The following is a 19,596-nucleotide window of genomic DNA, read 5'->3' on the forward strand; positions in this document are numbered from 1 at the left end:
GTTTCATTTTTTTCATAATTTTTCTCAATAAAAATCTGATTTGAAAAAATTGGCGGTTTTGGAGACTGGAAGTTCTTGCCATTATATTGGAATTGGATGTATCTGTTGGAAGTTGAGACATTTCCTTGGGAAATCCATTTGGAAAGCCAAGTAATGTAGTTGCTGGTGCACATCCAGTCAGCTGCGTGCAAATGAAATTTTTGTACGTAGAAAAAGTGAGGTGATGCTTTTCTTGTGTTTATCTCTACATTTATGTACGCGAGAGTCGCGGCAGAGACGAGATACTCTTCCTAATCAGTGGACCTATAGACAGCAACAACTTCTGCCACAATTCAGTGTACTGGAGGAGTGTCTCGCGTGAGGGGATTTATTGGATTTATCGCGGGTTTATCAGCTCTCCGGATTGGCCAAAAATCGTTCGATTCGGGTAAGTGTTTTTTTTTCACTCTTTTGGATTTTTTTTGCCGGATGACCCAAAAAATGAAATGTTCTAATCTTCGATCAGTGGACTCTTAAATTTCCCGCAGTTAAAAATATCACACTTCCCTGTGGAGACACAGCCACACGCTCGCGTGATGTTGGAAAATTGCATAATTAATCCTGGCGTGTGCTATTCATTTATTGTTAATGAGATGCAATTGATTCCTGCGATGCACGACTTTGTAAATCACTGTAGATCAATAGATAATACCATCTGCAGCAAGGCATACGTTGCATTGTGCTTACGCAGATGCCGCAGATGCATAATATTGCATTTCCCATTTCCCGCCAAAGCGTCGAGGTCACAATGAAAATGATCCGGAAAAAATCATAAGCGCGGGAATGACTCAATTTTCATTCTTCTCCCCAGAACCACGAGTATGCCTTTTCATTGTGTCATTAGGTGATAATGATTTTTCTGCCTGTTGACAAATATCATCCCATAAACTGATTCTCAATGCTACTTCTCTGTGGCTAAGTGCTAAATTGTGGATTTATTCTTGATTACTTTCTCTGGTCTTTTGTGGTTTTGCAAATCTCACACATTCCACAGAAATTTTCAAGGGGGCTAATTAGTCAAGTCAACTCTGCTTTCTCACTCAGAGAAACATTTTCTTTGAGAACGGGTTTTCTTGCTTCAATGACTTCTTCCTGCACTTCCTGGTCACAACGACAACCCTTAATATAAAATTAAATTGGCCGATAGATAAGGGGCCCGATGACTTAAACGCTCATTTTAATGCTCGAACTCAAAGACAAATCATTCAATCTCCTCTTTTTCAACTTGTCACTGCGGTTTAGAACTTTAAAACATTAATAGATATTAACTTCCGATTTTCGCCGACCCCCCATAAAAATGTAATCTTTAATTGTTGGAGCCAATTTTAAGAAAAATTAGAGAAATCTCATTTTTAACATATTATAGGGAGATAGCAAGTCGGAAGGATTCAAACGGAAGTCGATATGTCCTACCATTTATCACCGATTGTGACCGATGCAGTCGGGTTCAGAATTAAAAGATCTTTCAAAAAAATCCAAATTTGACGAAATCGTTGAAAAAACGTCCTCCAAGTTGGTATTGGTAGACCTTTAATCTTGAGTAATCCAAGATGGCGAATTAACGGGTGTTAGGTGTTTAACCCTTTAAGGACGATTGGAACACCGGTGTCCCATAAAGAAAATTATTTTTCCTGACTTACCTAAAGTTATTTTTTCCTTATGTTTGTACGTAATTGCAAAGTAGAAGGTTGAAGGAATTTAGGATATTTTTTGCAAGTCTCTAGCTATTTGCTATACAGTAAATTTTTAAGCTAAAAAATGATGAATTTTTAAATTCTCATTTTGAAAATTAATTTTAGTTATTTTTTATACTTCCAATTTTTTTAAGCAAAACCCTCTTGGAAAAAGAAACTACAATACTCAAATGTAATATTTTTCATTAGAGTGAAAATTATCATTCATTGGTATTGTCAGAAAAATTACTTAAATTTTTAGGCTATTTTTGTCCCTATCGTTTATAGAGGTAAAAAATACACCGAATCAGACTCTGTTACACTTTCCGAAGTTAGATGTAAGACTTATCATTGATTGTATTTCTCAGTTTAATTTTTAAAAGCTTTGTAAAAAATACACCGAATCAGACTCTGTTGGATTTTCTAAGGCTAGATGTAAGGCTTTTTACTGATTTAGTCTATCGGTTTTATTTTTATTGCGTATTTTCGATCCGCAGAAACTGTCTCGTCGTTAAAGGGTTAAGGACGAAATGTTCAGCTGAACTAACTACAAAACATACCCGAAATCGCTAGGGTCAATTTTGAGATAGGGTAAATGTCCTAATTCAAAACCATTTTCAGACGCTTTAACTTTGACAGAAGATTCAACACATTAAGTTCATATTTTTTTCTGAAAAAAAAAGTTGTTGGGCAAAGGCAATGCATATTTATTACGTTATATTACAGTAAAAATGTATTTTTCTAAACATTCAGTTGTTTGCACCGGACGGGACTCGAACTCACATCTTTGAGAGTCGAGTCAGAGATCTTATTCGCCCAAAATTAACGGTCTTGCGTCTTGCCTAATGCGCCTATTTTGCATTGGAATAGCACCATAATTCAATAACACAAATCAGACATTTAAACGCATATCAGCGACAATTAAATTGTATGTTTTAGACATCACCCAGGCGGACATTTCGCCCTTATACGACAATACCGTTGAATCATTCCCAATGACGGTTTTTCAAGGTCAAAAGTTAAAAAGAAACTACAGAGCCCATTTACCAAGCGAATTTGGTCATGCTTGGACTCATTGGAAAGGTCTTGGAATTTCCTATAAAACTGAACCAGTTCCAATCGGTTTTGAACCGGTAATAAACCAGTTCGTAGCCGATAACTATAATTTTTATCCGAAACTCAATTCTATTTACTTTTAACCCATTCAGTCAATGTACCAGAACTACTTGAGATAGAATGTTCATATTTTGGGATTAGTTTCCTACAGATTAGTAGATGAATTTTTAGAAAAGAAAAAAATTTTATCTCATATGGGGGCGCGGGGGGAGCCTCTGTCAAACACACGTCTTAACGGTCACTGAATTTAAATTCTGTGCATTAATTCATTACAAACTCTATTGCTTTAGATAGAGTGGCTATCCAAGAACACCAATTGACAACCAGCATTCAAATCAGGAAATAGGAAAGAGGCCAATTTTAACAAATTCGACGAGATGTAGCATTTCCCGTCCGCCATTTTGAGCAAAAATTTTGCATGACCTTCCATGAAGCAAGAAAATAATAACAAAATGTATTTTCATCTCTGTCGGACTATTTTTCCCAAGTAATTGAATAACTAACGTTACTAAAAATCCATTCCCGACAGCAATTCGGATAAAAATTGCCCAGAAATAAATCATCAAAAATCACTCAATTTGCGTATGATGTATAATACCATGGTAAGGAATGGGTTAAAATAATTTTGGAGGATCTTTTGAATGATTTATGAATCGGTTCAAATCTGTTAAGAACAGGTGAATGATAATGCGAAAGTACTTTTGAGGTATAACATGTCAAGAGTTCGAGCATTTCGCAAAGCCTGGGACGCTTTGTCACCCCTTTTTTTTTCGAGAAAACATGGAAAAATCAAATTAAATCGAATGGACATCTTTTGACCTTTAATTTTCTACAGTCCTTCGTTCACTTGAAATTTGAAATAGTCTGATATCGTCGGTTCCGAAGAAGACTATTGTAAGTCCAAAATGTAAACTTTACAGGAAAGAGGTTTAAAGTTTGACAGCTAAAATTTATTTTCATTAATTTCACTGCAATTAGTATACTTTCAGCTTTTAAAACTATTTCATCATACTTACGCATTGAATATCTTCAAGTTAACACTACTTTTAAATTAATTATAGCAAAATTGTGGGCAAAAAACTCAATAATAGGGCACGCTGATTTTAAGTTTTTTTCTTGTAACTTTTGCAAGAATATCTTAATCAACATAAAATTTTGTGGGGATATAGATCTAAGGTTTCTGCATCTAATGATACCATCTTTTTTTTTTTAGTAGACTTACAATAGTCTTCTTCGGAACCGACGATATAGAGTCGTCGGTATGTGCTAATTTCTTTCCTACTAGTCTGCATTTATTCTTACCACTTCTGGTATTTTCTTAGTGTAATAGTATGTAATTAATGTTACGAAGGTTGATTTTATATATTTCTGTATTACTAATTATTTTTAAAGTTGCTAAACGAATTGTTTTGATTACAAAATTCTATCGAAGTTTATTAGTAGGATCGTAAATGCAATTTTAATAGAGTTGGTTCTACGGCTTTCGGTGACTTCATGGAAAACAAATTTACTACTTGAATTCAATATCATGGTTGAGAATCATTTTTCAATGTAATCATTTATTGCCTATCTGTAATCCCTGGTAACTCAAAAAGCCGAGGATTTCATTTTAAAATACACATAAGAAATGCTCCAGAAAATAAGGTTAATAATATTATTTATTTAAAATTAAATAGAAAATGTTTATGCCTAATATTAAAACTTGTGGTAGTCTTCAAAGCCTAATAATAAATTAATTCTTAAATTATTTTATAATGATTTTGAGAACATTTTTTTAAATTTTATCACATTTATTATAAAACTTTTTTTTATATATAAACTCAAAATTTTTTAACAGCATATTAATATAAATCACTGGTTTTTTAGGGAAAACTTTAATCACAGGAACAGACATCTTCATTATTTCGTTCCTAATTTTTCGCAGGTTATAATAAAAATATTCCTAGAATTTTGAATAAAAATTCCGTTTTTGAATTACGAAAAGATTCTCTGTTTCAAAATAATTCAAGTGTCTCTCCGACATAAAAAGAAATATCAAAATCTCACTAATCTTCAAGTGGATTAAAGATTTTGGATATTGTAAATCTTCTAAAATTCAACAATGTCGTGATAAGCAACTCTCAGAGCAATGTTCTCAGGTGATCCAAGATTAAAAAGTACCAAGTGCGTTATCAGGAAATCTTGAAATTTTGATAGGCTAGGACTAGAGCCTCGGAGTGGTGGAGGAGAGAGTTAGTCGATCATACGATCCCATTGAATATGGTCTGATTCAGGAGGGGTAGTGATTAATCAATATTCCCTAGAAAGCCATTTCATTGGTTGAAGTTTTAAGTGAATCACGAAAGAGAGAAGACGTGGTAAAAGACGTTTGCAAAGGTCTGCAAATTACTGCAGTTGGATCGTTAAGTAGGACTATTCCCCAATTTAAGGAAAAAAATCTTGAGTTTACTACCTCATTTTTGCTATTTAAAAAAAAAATAAAGAAAAATTAAAATAATTGGATTTTCTAATAAAAACTTTTTCCTTGGTATGGTATTACCATTATGTAATTGACAATAATATTTTTATGCAAATATTGCTATTTAATTACTTGTACAACGCTATTGTTTTAAGTGATTTTATTATCTTGATATGTTTGAATGGCATTTTGAAGATGAAAAAATGTTTTGAATAAGCTATCTACTTATGGGGTTGGTTTGTGCGTTTGAGACGGGTTGATTTTGTAGAGTGTTGTATGTTAAGTTAATCCCTCTGTTTATGGCCTAAGAACAGTTGCAAAGCGTTCTTTTGCCATTTGATAAGTGAAAATGAAGTTTTTGGTAAAATATGTAATTCAATCTTTTAATTATTTTACGTGTTAATTTAATTTGAGTTTATACTTTTTTGTAATAATTTTTGTAATCTAATAATTCTACTGTAGGGGAAAGTACTCTCCCTTCAAACGTTCATGCCTTCGAATAATATGAATTTTCTTTTAGTTTTCCTAAGACACTTACACATTTCTATTAAATATTAGTTGCCTTATCATCAATTGTTGATAATTCCGTGATAATTTAATGTAAATCTATTACGAAAAACAAAAGAAATTCGCATTATTCGAAGGCATGAATGTTCGAAGGGAGAGCTCTTCCCCCTATGTTTTTCTCTTATTTCCCAAAGCAAAAATTCTATTTTGTTGTATTGACTACAGTTTAAAGTACAGGGTTTTTGTTTTGGAAAATAAGAGAAAAATTGAAATATTCAAAGGCTGTAGCATTCAAAGGCAAGCCACTTTCCAGTACAATTTTTTTAAAGTTCTTATAAAATTTATTATGTGAGATCATCCTAGATTGTCAAACATCGAAATTAGGCAGAGAGTAAATAAATACATCTGCAGTAAAAGAAGAGATTTCCCAGACGAACATTTCGTCCATATACGAAAATACCGTTAAATCGGTTAAATGGGTTAAATTATTCTTAATAACGGTTTTTCAAGATCAGAAATTAAAAAGGCCCTATAGAGCGCATTTCTCAACCGAATGCTATCATATTTCGGCTCGTTGAAAAGGTCTTGAATTTTCTGACAAGCATGAGCTAATTTCAAGTTTTATCCGATAATCAATTATATTACTCCTAAGGTATTTAAGGAAATGTTTTCAGTAATTTATAAATCGGTTCAAATCGGTTGTGAACCGGTTATTAACCAATAAGTAATTTTTGTCCGAAAATCAATTTTATTACTTTTAAATTTTTTTTGTGGGATTTTTTTTGAGTAATTTGTGATTCGGCTCAAATCGGTTTAGAATAGTTAATCAGTATATGGTTAGGATGGTTTGCCATCACTTTTTACCTCTGTCGCGCTATTTTTATTTCACGTTTTTAAAGAATTGAAAGAAATAACAATCCTTTGCAGAAAACAACATTTTCCGAAATCGTCTAATTTGCTTATATGTATATGTCATAGAATGGTCACAAAAGGGTTAATGAATAAACTCCTGACTTTGCATACTATTACATTAACTGCTCAAAGTTCTAAAGAATAAAAATGTTATAAAGGCAAAATTTTACAATGTTGAGGAACACTTAAACTTAATTTTCAGTTGCAAAAATTTAATATGTTGACATATAAATATGAAATTCTATTAATTAAATGTTTATTTAATTCTTCAAAGACAAACATCGGATTCACTTCCTACTGATTTTTCGTCAAATACATATTTGTGGCCACGAAAAGATTATATACCACATATTATTTTCTCAATGTACCTTTTGCTAACAACAATATATCGTTATTTTATTGCTCGATAAAATCCATATTTAACACTTAATAATTGATATTTTATTGATAATTTTTATCAATTTTCTGCCTAATATGAAGAAATGCTGAAGCCTCTATATGTATTGTGAAATAATCTCATTCGTCATTGAAACTGGATTATTTCATTTTCAGATTTGAGGAAAAACATTATAAACATTTTGGAAAATAACATTAAAATACTTTTCACATTTGTGAGGATTTTATTCAAAATTTTGGCATATTTAAGTAAACCGCTTTCGTTTCACCGATGATCAGCCGACGATTTACTTCAAAATGATAAATTTTGACGACAAAGTTTTACATTTTGATGATTTTGAATAAAATCGCTCTCAATTCTTCAATGATCAGCCGACGGACGGTTTACTTCAAAATGCAAAACCTTGCAAAAATCGTAACAACCGCATTCGGCTCACCGATGATTGACATTGAACTACGATTTTCTTACAAATAACAAATTTTAGCGAGAACTTTGACGACAAAAATTTAGCATTTTGAATTGGATCGCTTTTGCCTCTCCGATCAGGTCATGTTAAGCTGACGCTTTACTTCAAAATGCGACATTTTGACAAAGATTTTTATGTCAAATTTGGCATTTAGAATTAAATCGCTTTGATTCATCGATAATCAACCGGAAATTATCTTCAGAGTCAGTACTTTTGGTCCCCCTTATGCTTTTATGGCCTTGTAAAGTGTGATTTTTCTCAAATTTGAATGAATTGTTATATAAAGATACTTTGAAGCAATATTTATTTATATATTCCGGATACAATTCGAAAATTTTAGTGAATCACATTGAAAAAATTGCATTTCCCCTAATTATGCTTGTTTCAGCGCTTTTGGCCACTTGTTTTAAAATTAATTTTAATTAATTAAAAGATGTAATAGTTCGTTAGAATATTAGAATAGAACTATGCTGCCAAAAGTGTTTACATGGCCATAGGGCAGACTCTACCATTGATCGCTTTCGATACACCGATGATTAACATACGCTTAGTTCATAATGGTGTCTACACACTAGAAGCAATTTACGTCAAAAATTAGCTTTTTTAAAAAGTTTTGACGTTTCTTAACATAATTAGAGGGGAAATTTTCATTAATGGTGTCTACACATTAGAAGCAATTTTCGTAAAAAATTACCTTTTTAAAAAAAAAAATCTGACGTTTCTGCCTACAATGATAGGGAAAATTTTCTTTAAAAAGGCATTTTTTAAATAAATTGCTCCTAGTGTGTAGAGGCCTTAAAAAAGCAGTTTTTTTTTAATTGTTTCTAGTGTGTAGACGTCTTAATACTAAATTTGAGCAAGGATATTGACGCTAAAATTCGGCATTTTGAATTAAATCCCTTTCAATTTACCGAAGATTAGTCGACGTTGTACTTCAAAATGCAAAATAAAGGCCTCTACACATTGGAAGGAATTTAAGTCAAAAATTGCATTTTTGAAGGAAATTGTCTGTACAGGTAGGTGAAAACGTCAAAATTCTGTCAAAAATGCAATTTTTGACGAAAATTATTCCCAATGTATAGAGGTCTTAATGTGAATTTTGTTGTCAAAATTTGGAATTTTGAGTTTAATCATTTTTGATTTAGCTTGCATTTTACTTCAAAATGCTAAATGTGACGTAATTTATATCTGAATAGGGTAAATGTCCTAATTCAAAACCATTTCCAGGTGCTTTAACTTTGACAGAAGATTCAACACATTAAGAGCAGAATCACATTGACAGTAAAATGCTCACCGTCACCGTCAAATCCCTCACCGTATTTCGTTGATTTACGCATTTTCATTGCAATTCTTACGCAAATTTTCCATTACGATATTACCTTGTCTCATACTCGGTGGCACTAGGTGAAAATAATATAAGAAAATTGAATAAATTAAAGCGAAAATGCGATAAACGGTAAGCAAAAAAAACTGTTGGATTTTTTTGCTACAGTTTCTCGTACAGTTTTTTTGCTCACCGTTTATCGCATTTTCGTTTTATTTCTTCAATTTTCTTATATTATTTTCACCTAGTGCCACCGAGTATGAGATAATGTAACACGGTAATTGAGAATTTGCTTAAAAATTACAATGAAAATGCGTAAATCAACGAAATACGGTGAGGGCTTTGACGGTGACGGTGAGCATTTTACTGTCAATGTGATTCTGCCCTAAGTTCATATTTTTTTTTGAAGAGAATTAAATAAATTTGCTCCTTGACTCTTCTACAATGTTACTGTTTCGTGAAAATTCTTTAGATATAATTTGAAAACTTCTTAAATACAAGAAAAATACGCGAGTGTAAAATGCTTCTACTGGAAATAAATTAATCCAAATGGAGACACGGAAAATATTATAATTGGAGACAAACAGTGCAAGTGAAACCGTGACGAACGGCTTCCAAAACCTTGTTGAGTTGCTCCTGAGTGCAGGATTTGGAAAATCTCTCCAAAAAATCATATTTCCGGGCTTTCCTATTGAAGCATTTGCAGACACTTCAGAAAAACCCTATTTGTTCACGAAATATGTAATTATTTCATTTTAAAACTTCACGTACCGTTATAGCCTCTACACATTGAGAGCAGTTTTCGTCAAATATTGCTTTTTTGAAAGAGATTCTCTGCATTGCTGTAGGTGGAAATGTCAAAATTCTGTCAAAAATACAATTTTTGACAAAAATTGTTCCCAATGTGTAGAGGTCTTTAACAATAAAGATTAGCACTTAATTTACCTAAAATTAGCCAGAAATATGACATAAATGTTAAACAAAACGAATAAACAACAATCACCTCATTGTGTTTTTCATTGGAAAACATGGTCAATAAATGAAAAATTCGATGGTGAAAAGGTACACTTTTAATTTTTCTGAGAAATCAACAAATTAAAATTTGTGAATGTGAATGGATTTTCGCTTTATTTGGAGCAAAATTAACTAAATAATGAAACTGAGGTATAGAAAATATATAAAAATAGGAATTTAGTTCTGTATTTATCATGAAAACAATGACGTTTCCATTTGGAGTAGCGAAAAATTTCCATTTGAAGCAGGTTTTGAATTAGCTTAATTTACCCAATGTAAAAACTATAATATTTAAGAATTATTAGATTTATGAAGAATATTCAAGTCTAATTAATCGGAATGAATACTTTTAATTGAACCATCGTGCTAATACTAAAATAACTCAAATTAGTGGAAGCAAAAGAAAATATACCTATTTGTCTTTCAAAATTGATATCTCGTGCAATTATCTACTGATTGAGAAATGTGGGTTCCTATTATTATTATCTGTTATCACTGCAATAGGAAAAAAAAACAGATAATTTCTGGCGGACTTTATTCTTTTTTTAGATTGTAATTTCTCACTCAAAATTTTATTACAATGATGACTAGCACTTTACTTCACCCATATTTTTTTTTTGTTTGTTTATATCATCACTAAAGATACTTCCCTAAGACTCCAAGATGGATTTTGATCGAGTTTTGGATGAAATTGGGGAATTTGGCAAATTTCAACTGACCAATTACCTGTTGATTTGTCTTCCTGTCTTTTTTGGTGCTGCCAACAGTTTATCATATGTATTTACAGCCGGTGTTCCCAATTACAGGTAAATTGGAGCTATAGAACTTTTTTTTTGTTTGGAAAGCGGTAATATTTCACTGGGTGTTTATTTTGCTCAGGTGCTTTGTGCCCAATTGTGATGATCCGCATCAGCCAAATTACGATGAATCTTGGATGCATTATGCTGTGCCAGGAAAAACGGATTCAAATGGAATTTTTACACCTGAACAGTGCAAAATTTTTATTCAGAACAATATGACTATGAGTAGGGGATATTCTGTACCGACTTTTGAGGAATGTTCTCCTGAGATGTTCACGAGTAAAGAGGATGAGTGCAGTAGATGGGTTTTTGACAAATCGGAAAAGACAATAGTAGAAGAAGTAAGTACGAAAATGACTCATCTTTAGATAATCTTTCAGAAATTCTAACAATTTATGCCTTTTCATTACTTTGTCGATTATCTGATGGTGATACCAGTGGTCTATCACATGTATGTCAAATCATTGGAAATTAAGTCTGGTGAGATATTTTCTTCCGTAATTGTGACGTGATAAACATGTGCCAATTTTTTTGTTGATATTTTTACTTTTAGGTCGGTACAATGCACTTCCTGGGAATTGTATCAGGCTCATTTATCTTTGGCGTTTTAGCTGATAGGTATTTTAGTTTTAAATAAATAAAATTCTATCAAATTCCCTCTAAAATTCTTGTTTTTTCCAGATACGGACGCAAAATTGTGCTTATTCTCAGTATTTTATTCATGTCTATCACGGGAATTGGTCAGGCATTATCAGGTTAGATATCAAGAAATCTTTCAATTGAACTAAATTGTGGAATTTTTTATATCTTGTAAATTCTAAAGACATCCAGTAATTCTTCTATTGTTGAATAGGTGATTACATTACATTTATCGTGTTTGCCTACCTCAATGCTGTTGGGACTTCGGGTGTCTATCCACTGGCATTCATTCTTGGTGGGTAAATTGAATTATTCATACTTTAATTTGCAGCACGCTTCTGAATTTGATACAATCATCCTGTTTGTTTAGGCGTCGAGATGGTCGGTAGGAGTAAGCGAGAGATGTCAGGGAATGTCCTAAATTATTTCTATGCATTGGGAGAGGCTGCTGTAGGACTTGTGGCCTGGTTGAGTGGGAATTGGGTAACAGTTCAATTGGCTGTTTCAGCACCACCACTCCTCTTTGCTCTCTACTACTGGTAAGTATGCAAAAATGATTATTTGTTTATTTAGAAAATCCGACTGCTAAAAGACAAATAGGGTTGAAGCACCACATCATGCCATTGCTTTTATGAAAATAGTAAATTTTGAATAGTAAATCAGTTAATTTAATAATAATAATAATAAATAATCAGTTTATTCCATTTTAGTCAGAAAATCTCACAATTTTTAATGGGAACTATTTTTATTCACACTGAATTGAACAATCTGATTCATATTTTAGTATTTTTAAGCATGAAACATTTATTATTTAAATTTTTATTATCTATTTACAATGTTTAAATTTTACTGATTTGTTTATTCCAAAAAACTACACTCTTCCGAAGCCATAAAAGATGTTACAGATCAAGATAGATGTTTTTTTATTATATAATTTTCTCTTATTATGTTTACGGCTGCTGCCGACTTACTATGCAACTGGGCCCTTGAGGAAAAAGCATAGAATTTGGTTTGTTAAAATAGCAATCCGTGAGAGATATAATAGACCAGACCAGACTATAAAGATCTCTAAGCTATCCCAGAATTTAATCTTTTGCCTAATCTACTACCCCATGACCGATTGTGACTATTTCGTAAGTTTTGGAAAGGTCGTTGCTAAACCTAACAAATTGGTCCAAATCGACAAGGTATTCTTTGATATGTTTCTGCACTTTAATGTGGAAAGACCAATTGATATATAAATACAAATGAATATTTAATATAATATTTGAGAAGTACGACTTTTATACACAATCCCAACCATATCATACTTGAGCTGTGCGTATTTTCAGCACAATTTTAATTTAATATTTTGAAGTATGTTTTTATTTCAACTCGAAATTTTGAAAGAATATAAGGGCAAAATGCGTTTTAGGAGCCAAGAGGAGCGCCAAGAAAGCTGTGCAAGAAATTAGGCGCCCCCAAAAAGCACCTGAAGGAATTTAAAGTGTCGTTTTTTATTTCAACACGAAATCTTGCAAAAATATAAGGGCAAAATGCTTTTTGAGAGCTTTATGGGCGCTAAGAAAGCCTTTAGAACAATTGGAGACCCCAGGAAGTCAGGGAATTAAAAAAGCTTTTTCTTTGCTTTAACGCGAAATTTTGATAGATAAGGACAAAATGCATTTTAAACTAGGATCACAAAACTAGAGGAGCGCCCTAGAAAGTCTCGTGAAGAAATTAAAAGTTTTTTTTTATTTATTTCAACGCGAAATTTTGCAGAATTATAAGGACAAAAGGCATTGTAAGAACTAGAGTGGTACTCCAGAAAGACTCCGGAGTCTATTTTATTAAAATCTCGCGCCCTCGGCGTACCGCCCCTCCCGCACCCCCTTAGGTACGCTACTTCTCTTATGACAAAGTCAATACTTTATCTAATTAAATTTTAGAATATGCAGACTTCTTTTTTCACTAACAAATATAAAATTTGCAATAAAAGAAAAGCGACAAATTGTAGGTGCAAACACGTAACCCTTTGTCAGTCGGATAAAGAGAAAATACATGATTGTTATCATCACGCACTTTTAATTAATAATACTGCCTAATAGGATTGTTCCGGAGTCGGTGAGATGGCTCCTTGCCAAGAAGCACACGCACAAAGCGGGTAGAATCATCAAGAGAGCGGCGAAAGTCAATGGAGTGGTTCTTTCAGACTCAATTCTTGCCACTTTTGTGGACAATGAAGATGTATGAGAGGTCTAATGGGGTGCTAAAATGATCAATTTCAACTTAAAGATTCTGTACTTTTGTTAAAGGGAATGAGTGATTCGAAAGAGGGCATGGTAGGACAGTCGGAAAAACCTCCATCTCAAATTGCAGTGATGAAGGAGGCATTAAAGTCAAAGACCCTCATGATAAGATTTGTCATTCTCATTTACAATTGGATCACCAATGCTTTTGTCTACTACGGATTGTCACTGAACTCCACGAGTCTCAGTGGGAACAAATATTTGAATTATGCCCTCGTCTGCCTCATCGAAATCCCCGGATATACTCTTGCTTGGGTAAATGATCGTTTTTGGAAAGAAAGATGGTGGATATTCTTTAATTGATTTATTTCACTGCAGATTGCAATGAATAAGATTGGTAGAAGATGGTCACTGGGACTTTCCCTGCTACTCTGTGCAGTGACGTGCTGTACTGGGGCATTTATCGATGCAGGTAAATAATATTTTATCTGTTGAACTCTCTCTCTCTGATCTTTAAAAATGCTTAATTAACTTATTTTGCTTCACTAACACTTACGCTCTTAAGTTGATGGGGAAGGTAATTAAAAATAAAATATTGTTTTTTGTGTTTAAAATTTCCGGGTATTTTGCGTCAATATACTAACATTAGTCTTTTTCACAGATCTCATATGGGCTGTTGTGTCACTATTCCTTGTTGGAAAACTAGGAATAACAATATCCTTTTCAGTTCTCTACACTTACAGTGCAGAAATGATTCCTACGGTAAAAAAAAACGTTTCAAAGAGTTTTGTGTCCATGTTTTCTTAATTTCTAATCAATTTCCCCTTAGGTTATTCGAAGTGCAGGAGTTGGCGCTTTGTCTACAATGGCAAGATTTGGCGCTATGATGGCTCCTTTCGTTCCTCTTCTTGTGAGTCTTTTTTCTCATGAAAAAATTCAATTGCTATCCTATTTTACTTACATCCAATTTTTTTCTTTAATCAAAGGGTCTCTATGTCAAACCACTACCCTTAATACTCTTCGGGATTCTTTCATTATTCGGAGGAATCACGGCGTTCTTATTCCCAGAAACCCTGAAGAAAAAGCTACCGGATACCGTGGAAGAAGCAGAAAATTTAGGTAAGACAGACAATGATATTGAGCTACAATCGTCATCTTTTAAGGAGAGTTGATTTTTTAAAATCGAGTAGATTTTTTTAAAGGTCAATTGATAAGACATATCAATGGTATATTTTTATATAACATTATTTTTTTGTTGAGAAATTTATAGCTATATCATGAGCTAAAGATTTGTGAGACTTTGAATTATAATGACGGATTTTTAATTTGGCTAATTTTTTTACACTAAAACTTGTTCATGCTAATATAAATGATTTTGCTATCTCGCAAACATTAATTTGATATTAAAAGGCAAACAAACAAATAATGGAGTTTGTTTGCATTCTCAAGACCTAATATTTATATAGAAGCAATTGTTTGAAAAATCCAAATAATATTTATTGCAAATTGTGTAAATATTTAGAGAGAAATGAAAAATATACCCTTCAATGTATATTCAGTTAATATTCCACCAAGACAGACCAAATAAAAGCCGAATTTATCTACTCAGCAAAACTATAGAGATGTATTATAACTAATAAGAACAATTTCAATTATTGCCATAATTTTAGAAGATAGATTTTTTTTACTACATTTTCAGTTTGTAGATCAAATTTTTTTTAACTAATAGAATTAAGTACCTGTCCTGTAAGGATTACTCACAATGTGGTGACCCCAATTGAGGCCACCTTGTTGCCTCTGGATCCAGTTGATGTTGTTTCACAAATACACTATTTTTTTGAGTTGAAACACTTTTATTAAGGAAGATTATTACACTGCCCAATGGCATGGGCCACGTTTACACAGTGACTGAACCAACCTCTTGAATCTAGCTACCCTTTTTATACTAAAATCCTCCACTCTTACCCTAATTCTATTCGACATTATTTCCCGTGGGAAGGTGTCCAATTAGTGATTCAGGACGAACCTCTAGATAACGATCGTCTGGAGACGATCGTTAAGTGCCTTCCAATTATCCACTTTCGCTATCTCTAGAGTTTTCTCCAACACTTTCTATATCCTTAAGAAAGGGGATGCTTAATTGAGATGACCGAGGACCACACACCTTTTCGATCTTTGTTATCTTTGTCCCTATTTCTTTTCGGGCTGTTATGGCTTTCTTGGCGCGAGCTCTTATTTTACGACCGTCTCGAAGAGAAAGTAATCTTAAGAACTTGTCACCATAGATCACCTATTTTACGAGCTCTTCAGGAATAGAGGGTGCCTTTGTCTGCCTAATAAGCCAACAAATGCACCCCTTTTTTTCTTCTTGGTCCTCATATCTTGCCCATCGTGATTTTATGACCTTTTTGAGATCACCTGCCTTTTCTCTAATGAGCGTGATGTGTTTATTACCCTGAAGGGGTACTAATGAATTCAAGGGGTTATTTTATCTCTGGGCTACAAATTCCTTGAGGACCAATTTCCCAGAGAACTTTCTCATGATACTGAACATGATCTATCATGTCTCTTCTTGAACGAGCGTGCATGATCTCGCGTAAATACGGGACAATGGTTGTGATGCAGAAATGAGTCACAACATTCCTTTCCCCTGAGAAAAAGGAAGCTTATGGGGGTGATAGGAAATAATGTCGATTACATAATGGTAATGTGATATTCTTAAAACTAACAATGTTTTTTGAAAAGAAGATTAGCTTACAATTTTTAGTATCATTTGTTTTTTTTCTGGAATATCCTTTTTTTTTAATTCTGTTTTTATGTTAAGATATATTTCAAGTTACATTATTTATTTTTGAAAATGCAAGAATTAATCAACTTTTGCAAGACATATTGATAGACTGCGTGAACATTAGAGGTTGGGTATATGTTTTACATGAATTTATTCTTAAACTAATTTGGCTGATTATATTTAACCTGTTTTAAATTTTTTGAATTCACTATTGAATTATTAAATTCTATAAGGCTGGAGTTGAGATTGTTGGACAAAACTAAGAGGGCTACTCTAAAGAGCCTCGCTGTGGGATTAACTGCTAACTCAATTATGAAATCTAAAATATATCTCTGTTGGATATAATTTCTATCAAATAGTTTTTTGAATAAGGTTGTAAAGATCAATATTGTTTTTATCGTAATGATTTTGATGATGCTGATATTAATAAATATATTAAGTTTTCATTACAATATGTTAGGGTCCCAGAGGACCTCCTTCCCCCTTATGGAAGAATGATCCTCATTCTTAAATATATACTATTAAAGTATACATCGTTTTATTGTAATTTTTTTTTATGTAAAACTTTTTTTTTATATTATTATTGTTTTTATTTATGTCTTTTAAAATATTTTAAAATATATATTTGATTTATTTTATTTTTTTCTATGGTAATTCATTTTCAGTTTCGAGGTTTTCGTAGTGTAGTTATTATTTTCCTTTCTTATTTGTCTTGTGCGTATTGTATCTGAGTTAGAGCAATGTGATTTCACCTTTTAGTAATGTCTTCTTTAAGTATGTAGTGGATTCTTAATGATAAAAAACAAATAATAATAATAATAATGCTAACGCAATATTCCATAAAGGAACTATACACAGTAAAATTTTTTACCCTTTTTACCATGACTTTCATTGCAAATTTTACATTAAATATGTAATCATGTCTACTGAAACACATTTACGTAATTTGAACACATTTGACTGAAAACTGTGTAATTTGTACACATATTGACCGAAAACTGTGTAATTTTCAGATTACGCATTTTACTGAAATACATATTCGAGTAACTCTACAAGAACAATCGTAGTAAAGAAAAAACAAACTAACGATTATCGTTGTAATCTGTTTCTGATTTTACTGTGCAGACTTTTGCGCAAAAGCATTTTGAAAATAAGCAATAATGTTCTTTTCTTATGTGGGGTTGCCAATCCCATACCCTATAGAATCAAGTACAGTAGAGTTCACTGAATGTAATACGAGCTTCAGACCTAAGGCTTAGATATATGGCTTAGCTGTTTAATTTCTTATTACTCACGACTTTTTGGAAAAATGTAACTGAGGATTGGACTAATAAAGATAAGTTACCTATTAGGTTTTCAAACACCAATACAATTGTACGTTATTTAGGTCCTGAGACTTTTGGGAATTGGGCTAAACCTCTAGTCTGAAGACCGCTTAATTCGAATACCTTTAACGCCAGAGAATTCTTGGTGACGTAATCGACATCCGAATTCGGACACTTTCATTATAGAGCTAGAAGCCCTATTACTTGATTCATTGAGTGTCCTGTGAATTCTTATTTTCTAATTCAGAATTTCATTATAAAAATTATGAATGTTTCCTGTCATCATCTGTCAATTTCCCACTTTTTTTTTGTATACTGTTATCTGAGGGATATTTGTATTCTCACAGAAAACTCTGGAAAAACGTAATACGAGACTTAAAGTGTCATATATCACGTTTTGTCCTCCTTAGTTTTTTTTTTAAAGGCATATATATGCATATATTTATGTTCATAAATATCTATTACATATATATAAAATGAGGGCCTGAATGTCCTTTGACCTCCATGGTAGCCCTCGGGCAACACGATACTATACTATCTCGCCACCTCACACACTGACTAAAAGTCAAATGGCGGTGCCCTATATTATCCCGTCACTTCACACTGACTAAAAGTCAAATGACGGGGCCTTTTAACACGCCATTTCTCACACTGACTTAATCGTCAAATGGCGGTTTCTTACATTATCATGCCGACTGAAACTGACTGTTATCAGTTCGCATCGTCCAGGAGAATGTACTCACCCAGCGAGCACCAAATGCTAAGCTTTTTCAAATCAGCTGAAAACATATATTTTTTCAGCTGAGCTCTGCTGACCTCGAAGTTACACTAGCGATCGCAGTGGCAATTAGTCAAAGTTATTCTTTTTCCCCAATCGAGTGAGAGACTTTAATGCACTTGGTTTTTGTCTTTGCTGAGTTGAGTAGAAGCTAAGGTTAACCTTTTCCATTATTACAATTTTATGATTCTTACAATAACCACATTTGATATTAAAAAATAAAGCAAAAAATTTAAAATTCACAAAAATTTTAAAAAATCATATTTATAATATATTTTGAATAATATGTATTCTTAAACCTTTTCCGACCAATAAATTTAATTTTTTTATCTAATTTTATCAAAAAAATATTGTGAATTCATTTATAAAAAAATATACTACACCTAAATTAAAATTGCATTGCCAAGAATTCTTGTCCGCTGTGATTTTAGAAAATTAATAACCCAAGAAATTCTTGGGAATTCTCAAGATATTTTGATATTTAATGAATTCTAAATTCGAGAAATATTGAAAAAACTTCGGAACCTCATGGAAATACCAAGAAGATCAAGAACATATAGAATTTAGAGCCTCTATCATTTTTATTTATTGGTATACATAGTCTACTCAAAATTATTTGAAATGATTTCCAACGAATTAGCATATTTTTCTGTCTTTAAAGGTATTTAAAAACTCTCTTCTAAAAAATATAAATGCATATCATTTTAATTTAAAAAATGAATCATCAAATTGAATATTTTTTTCATTTAAAAAAGAATACGTACAGTATTAAAAAAACGACAATTCTTGGTTTGTTATTTTACCACGATAATAAAAGTAGTTTTTTGCGTAAAAATGCGCTTTAGAAAATTTATAATCGAAAATTTATAAATAGAAAAATGCAGCATATACATTATGCATATGCATCGTGCACGGATCATACATTTATTTCACTTGTAAAATATAAAACATTTTATAACATAAAAAAATATATATTTTCCGCATTTGCCGCAACAAACAAAAGCGCTTTTATGTAAATTTTTCAACTTAAATTGTGATAAAACAATTATATTTTATTTTGTAGTATCCATAGAAATTTTTTTGTAGTATTTTTAAAAGGCATTATTGAACTCATTAACTCTTTCCGGACCGC

General features: G+C 32.3%; 1 protein-coding gene across 1 annotated transcript; it reads left to right on the top strand.

The window, feature by feature from the left end:
• Positions 1-144: 144 nt before the first annotated feature.
• On the top strand, positions 145-15,187 carry LOC129809580 (organic cation transporter protein). Its single transcript, XM_055859526.1, has 14 exons — positions 145-427; positions 10,549-10,712; positions 10,786-11,047; positions 11,145-11,186; positions 11,260-11,324; positions 11,388-11,461; positions 11,560-11,640; positions 11,716-11,884; positions 13,433-13,571; positions 13,640-13,888; positions 13,952-14,045; positions 14,235-14,335; positions 14,403-14,483; positions 14,560-15,187. Exons 2-14 carry the CDS (start codon positions 10,570-10,572, stop codon positions 14,743-14,745), a joined length of 1,686 nt encoding a protein of 561 aa, XP_055715501.1. The 5' UTR covers positions 145-427; positions 10,549-10,569; the 3' UTR covers positions 14,746-15,187.
• The last annotated feature ends 4,409 nt before the right edge of the window (positions 15,188-19,596 follow it).

The sequence above is a fragment of the Phlebotomus papatasi genome, chromosome 1 (genome assembly GCF_024763615.1).
Source record: "Phlebotomus papatasi isolate M1 chromosome 1, Ppap_2.1, whole genome shotgun sequence".
Lineage (NCBI taxonomy): Eukaryota > Metazoa > Arthropoda > Insecta > Diptera > Psychodidae > Phlebotomus > Phlebotomus papatasi.

Coding starts and splice junctions, on each gene's coding strand:
- LOC129809580 (XM_055859526.1), top strand. CDS start 10,570: ATGGATTTTGATCGAGTTTTGGATGAAATTGGGGAATTTGGCAAATTT. Junction 13,572..13,639: donor CTTTTGTGGACAATGAAGAT/GTATGAGAGGTC, acceptor CTTTTGTTAAAG/GGAATGAGTGATTCGAAAGA. Junction 14,484..14,559: donor CTCCTTTCGTTCCTCTTCTT/GTGAGTCTTTTT, acceptor CTTTAATCAAAG/GGTCTCTATGTCAAACCACT.